Source organism: Cebus imitator, unplaced genomic scaffold (assembly GCF_001604975.1).
Source record: "Cebus imitator isolate Cc_AM_T3 unplaced genomic scaffold, Cebus_imitator-1.0 Scaffold169, whole genome shotgun sequence".
Taxonomy (NCBI): Eukaryota; Metazoa; Chordata; class Mammalia; order Primates; family Cebidae; genus Cebus; species Cebus imitator.
The window spans coordinates 2,507,711-2,513,489 of record NW_016107484.1 but is presented as its reverse complement, the minus strand read 5'-3'; the positions used below and the strand labels follow the sequence as shown (position 1 = coordinate 2,513,489).

Here is a 5,779-nt window from a genome sequence, read left to right as displayed (position 1 = left end):
AAAAAAAAATCACGCTATGCTCCAAAATTTAAAAAAAAATCTTGCTAACGATGGTACTGGGTTACGCTTTTGCAAGTCTAGTGTCTTGCTCATTAGAAGGGAGTTGGGGCCTCAACTCTGCTTCTGCGCTGTCAGCCGCAATCCAATGTTTTGTGTTGAGCATATGAGGAGAACCCAGCCTGACACCGAGACGCAGCTGGAGAAAAAGACAACCTCCCAGATACCCTTTGGGTACTGGGGACCCCCGGCCGTCCTTAGGCCACAGTTTGGGAATCGATGGAGTCGGGATTAAATGAGGTAATATTAGTAAAACACTTAGAATAATTCTTGGCATATAGTAAACGCTGCATATTTTGTAACTACATGTAAAGCAAATATTCAATACATTTTAAACTTTTACAATTTGGGGCCAGGCGCGGTGGCTTACGCCTGCAATCCCAGTGCTTTGGGGAAGCCAAGGCAAGAGGATCACTTGAGTCCAGGAGTTTAAGACCAGCCTTGGCAACATAATGAGCCATTAATAGAGACATCCATAGTGTCTGTCTCTATTTAAAAAATTAAAAAACCTTTTAGAGGTGCCAGGTTGGGGTAGGGTTTATGGGTACAAGCGCATTAATTAGATTTCTTCCCTCAAGAAGCTAACAACAGTCAGACAGTGGAAACATATCTGCAACCACACGGTGAAAACTCAGCATGCTAAGAGCAATTTTGAAGGGGCAACCAGGGGACTCTGAGTTTGCAAGGGGGGTCCTTAACTCCTGCATGGGGGTCGGGGAGGGCGGATGCATTCTGGGTTCAGGAAAGGTTCTCCTGGGAGTGGGAGTCGGGGGGGTGGTCTGATGAACAAGAGAATTTGGCCAGCCCAAAAAGACAGGAAGCCTTTGGACAAAAAAACTCGTGGTGCTGGAATGCCAAGGGGGCTTCGCTCTACTGTGAAGTGGCATTTATGTCACCAGGAGCCACCGATGAATGTGGCTCTGGGAGGGGCGCCCGGCGGCTCCGGGGACCCAGCACTCCTCAACACGTCTGCCCCTCTCCGGGCGCCTCTGCAGGTCGGCCTGGTGGCCGGGTCTGCGGGGAGGGCCTGCAGCCCGGGGGGTCCCTGTTTTCTTCCAGGGATGAGCCCCAGCCCGGGGACCTCCTCGTGACCCCTCCATCCCTCTCCAAGGCCAGGGCCTCTCCCCGGAGCAGCGAATCGTCCCGCGAGACCAGCGCCCCCGGCCCCCTCTCCCAGGGCTGCCTGGACCGCTCCTGGCGGCCGGGTGGGGGAGGAGCCAGCGCGGGGCAGGGGAGGGGCGGCCGGGGCGCGGGTGGGGGGCGCCGTGGGTCCGGCGACTGGGGGGGGGTCCCGGGTGCAGGCCGCGGAATCGGCGCTGGGTGGGACCCCGGGGCGCCCCCGGGCGGCGGAAGGCGGGCGCGCCCCTGGCGAGGCCGGGATCGGGGCGGGGCGCGCAGCCTCCCCACGGGGGGAGCGGTCACCCGGCCTCGCCGCCGCCGCCGCCGCCAAAGTTTCCCGGAGGAGCCGCGGGCCGCCCTTCCTCTCGGGCCCTGCGCGCGGCCTCCTCTCCGGCCAGCACCGCTCCGGGGCGCCCGGCCCGGCTCCATTGAGCGCAACTCGGATCTCAACTTGGGAGGCGCCGCGGGCCTGCGCACGCGCGCGCCCTCCCCGCCTCCGCCGCCGCCGCCGCCGCCCACTCGGGAGCAGCTCCCGGCCGAGCCCGGCGCCCAGACCGCTGCCCCGCGCACCCCGCGCCGCCGCCCGTGCCCGCCGCCCGCGGCGCCCTCGCCCCCGCGCCCGCTGAGCGCGCCCGCCCGCGGCCCAGGCTGGGCCCGGCCGGCGCGGCCCTCGACAGCTGCAAGTTTGGGAGTTGCACGAGTTTGCGGGGCGGGGGACAGGCCGGGAGGGCGGCCATGGAGGAGGAGCGGGGGTCGGCGCTGGCGGCCGAGTCGGCGCTGGAGAAGAACGTGGCGGAGCTGACCGTCATGGACGTGTACGACATCGCGTCGCTCGTGGGCCACGAGTTCGAGCGGGTCATCGACCAGCACGGCTGCGAGGCCATCGCGCGCCTCATGCCCAAGGTCGTGCGCGTCCTGGAGATCCTGGAGGTGCTGGTTAGCCGCCACCACGTCGCGCCCGAGCTGGACGAGCTGCGCCTGGAGCTGGACCGCCTGCGCCTGGAGAGGATGGACCGCATCGAGAAGGAGCGCAAGCACCAGAAGGTGGGCGGCGGCCTCGGTCTTCCCGTCCGGGCAGTGGGCCCGCGGGGACCCAAGGGCCCTTCCACCTTGGGCAGCTATGGGTGCGCACGCGTGTGTGTTCAGGGACCGGACCAGAAGAGACCCGACGTGGGGAGGGAGGGAGGCCCTGTGGCTGGCAGATACCACCCGAGAGATTAAGAGCTGTTCCCTGGAGTTCATTCCCACCTTTACCGTTTAATAGCTGTGTGACTTTGGGTAAGTTACTTAACCTCTCTGTGCCTTATGTCCTCACCTGTCAAATGGTGATCAAAATAGGACCCACCTTAGAAGAATTAAATGGGACCATATGAGCTAAGTGCTTAGATAGTATTTTTTTCCAGACATGAAATAAACCCCTTGCCCTCCTGTGTTACCAAAGAAAATGTGACATCAGGCCCCCTTCTTCATCCCCACCCCTAGTCACCCCAGTGCAAAGAGAATGTGACCTCCACCCAGTGAGCTTCCTGACCCCCAGTCTCCGGGTTCATATTTGCAACTTTATTCCCGAGACTCCCCTAGCTTATGAACCTGTGGCAGGGAGTGTTCTCTCCTCTTTGATTTTATCCTTAATCCTCACAGGACTCTGTAGAGATTATCTTCGTTTTACAGATGAGGAAACCGAGGGTCACAGTGGGAGGAGGGATTTATCCCAGGTTAGTGGTGAGAGACACCCAGGCCCTGTGTCTCCTCCCCACCCTGTTTGAATTGGGGGAAAGGGATGATTTGGGGCAGCTTTAAGGCTGAGCCTCTGCCCTGGGAACAGGAGCTTCTCTGAATCAGGGTCTCCCCACTGGGCCTGGAGTCCAGACGAGGTTCCTGGAGAAAAGGAAGTGAAAGACATGTGGTTTCCTGCCCTAACCTCAGCCAGGGATGCTCTTGGCAGCCCCTTCAGACTGAGAATGGGAGGAAACACCTTTCCTTGAGGGATCAGTCTGCCTGAGCAGTCTCCAGCTTGCTGTTCAGCCTCAGGAAATACAGCTGGCTTCTCTGAACCTCAGGGGCAGGGCATCCCCTATTGTGTACTTCGATGGATCTCTGTGTTTTGGAGGAAAATAGCCAAAGCTACGTCTGAACCCTTAACCTGAGGGCAGATCCACTGGTACTGGCACTATTGCCATGTTTGACTGTGTTTGTCCTCATGGGTCCCTATGCCCTAGGAACAGGAAGGAAACTCTGGCTCCCAAGAGTTGACCAGCGTTTCCAAGGTCACTCTGGGAGTCTGAAAATGCTGTGTCCTGTAATTAATTTTCAGACTCCTAGAAGCGGGAATTTTGGGAGCTAGACAGCCTGGTTTCAAATCCTACCACTTACAGGCTGTGTGACCTTGGGCAAATCACCCAGTATCCCTGTGCTTCCGTTTGCTCAGTTCTAAAATAGGATAGTAATAGTACTCCCTAGTAGAATTGTGATGAGGTTTAAAGGAGTTTATTAAAGACGTAGAAAGTGTTCAGGACAGAACCTGCCCGTAGCAAGGGCTTTACAAGTATTAAAATTCTTTATAAGCCTTTAGAAGTGTTAAAATTCTTTATAGAGGAGACATTCATTGAGGTGCTCACAGGCTCATATTAGGAAGCCATCCCCACCCTAAGCACCTCTACTCCTACCCGAGAGGCCTCCATTGCCCCTAGAGGGTCGAGGAGGCAAGAGACCTTGGAAATCCTCTTGTTATTGACAGGGACCAAGGGACTTTGCCCAGATCACACAGAAGTCCTGGCATCTATACTGTCCCCCCATTAGGGCTCTTTAGTTCTGTTGCCGGGGGGCTGGAGACACCCCTGGAAGCCATTGGAGGCCACCAGGCCTGAAGTCACATGGAATTCTCAGCAGCGGCACTTGCCTCTGGAACACTCAGCGGGAAAGTGATCACTGTGCGCCCAGGGCCAGCGCTTGTTCACTTACACTGGGGATGACCTCTCCTCAATTGAGGGTGCAGCTCTTTCCCACCCCAGCCCAGACCCCTTTACTTCACATTCCTGGGATGGAGAGAGACTTGTATGATTTTTTTTTTCTTTCCTGCAGTCTCAAAGGCTCTTCAAGGTGATATTTCCACAAAAATCTTCTTGGCATGTCCTGATTTAGTCTGTCTGCCTCCTTTTCTCTTCCCTTCCCCCTTCCCCTTCCCCCTCTTCCTTCTCTCTCTCTCTTTCAGCAATTATGGCTCCAGAAAACCCATATACTGTCTTCCCCTACTCCTCCCAATAGACCCACTCACTCACTTCCACTACTCAGACGCAGGCCACAGATGTGCCATGTTCTGTCTTGCTGATCAGTCTGCAACCCTTTTGACAGGCCATAGTGAGCACAGTGCCCTTCTCGGTGCCATGGCTCTGCAGAGAAAAGCAAAATTTCATGTCAGGCAGCAGGCGGGTAACGAGGAAGAAAGGGAAAACACAAATAGGTTCTAGAAAGCAATGGTTGGGCTGACACAATGGCATGTAACATACCACACTATGCTATTCACTCCCTTGTTCAGCAAATATATTTACTGAGTGCCTGCTGTGTGCCAGGCACTGTTCTAGACAGTGGGGAGATAGTAATGACCATGACAGAGGAGGCCTTGGCCCTGATGAGCCTTTTTAGTGCAGTGCTAGACTAGAGAAATATGATATAGCTTTGCCATGTTAATAAAAAACAATGAGGTTGGCCAGGTTCTGTGTCTCACACCTGTAATCCCAGCACTTCGGGAGGTCAAGGCGGGCGGATCACTTGAAGTCAGGAATTCAAGACCAGCCTGGCCAACATGGCGAAACCCCATTTCTACTAAAAATACAAAAACTAGCTGGGTGTGGTAGCGCGCGCCTATAATCCCAGCTATTCGGAAGGCTGAGGCAGGAGAATCGCTTGAACCTGGGAGACAGAGGTCACAGTGAGTCGAGATCGCACCGCCACATTCCAGCCTGGGTGACAGAGCGAGACTCTATCTCAAAAACAACAACAACATAAATGAGATCTCTGCTAAGAGTAGAATAAAAAAATAAAAAACAATAGCAAAAAAAGTGAGGTTAATTTTAATATATCTTATAGGACTCAGTATATCCAAAATCTTTTCATTTCAACATGTAATCAGCATAAAAACGTATCATTTACCATTTTGCACTCTTTTTCCTACTACATCTTTGAAATCTGGCGTGTCTCTAACCCTGCTGCCCACTTCCACTCAGACCAGCCACATGCCAAATGCTCAACAGCCACATGTGGCTAGTGGCTTTTCCGTGGGATGGTGCAATTCTAGCATGAGGAGGAGACAGAGATTTTTTGTCCTTTTTTATCTTTGATTTAGGGTCTTACTGTATCACCCAGCCCAGAGTGCAGTGATGGCATCATGGCTTACTGTAGCCTTGACCAACTGGGCTCAAGAGATCCTCCTGCCTCAGCCTCCTGACTAGCTAACATTACAGGCATGCTGTAATTTTTTTTTCCTTCACAGACAAGGTCTCACTATGTTGCCCAGGCTAGTCTTGAACTCCTGGGCTCAAGCAGTCCTCCTGTCTTGTCCTCCCAAAGTGCTGGGACTACGGGCATGAGCCTCTGTGCCCAGCCA

General features: G+C 54.9%; 1 protein-coding gene across 4 annotated transcripts in view; it reads left to right on the top strand.

Moving 5' to 3' along the window:
- Nucleotides 1-1,699: 1,699 nt before the first annotated feature.
- RILPL1 (Rab interacting lysosomal protein like 1) overlaps nt 1,700-5,779 on the top strand; it is a 59,934-nt gene continuing 55,854 nt past the window's right edge. For all 4 annotated transcript variants that reach the window (XM_017544388.1, XM_017544387.1, XM_017544389.2 and 1 more), the window contains exon 1: nt 1,700-2,220. In XM_017544388.1, coding sequence (XP_017399877.1) covers nt 1,912-2,220 — 309 coding nt within the window. In that variant the 5' untranslated portion in view covers nt 1,700-1,911. The remainder of the gene's footprint in view (nt 2,221-5,779) is intronic.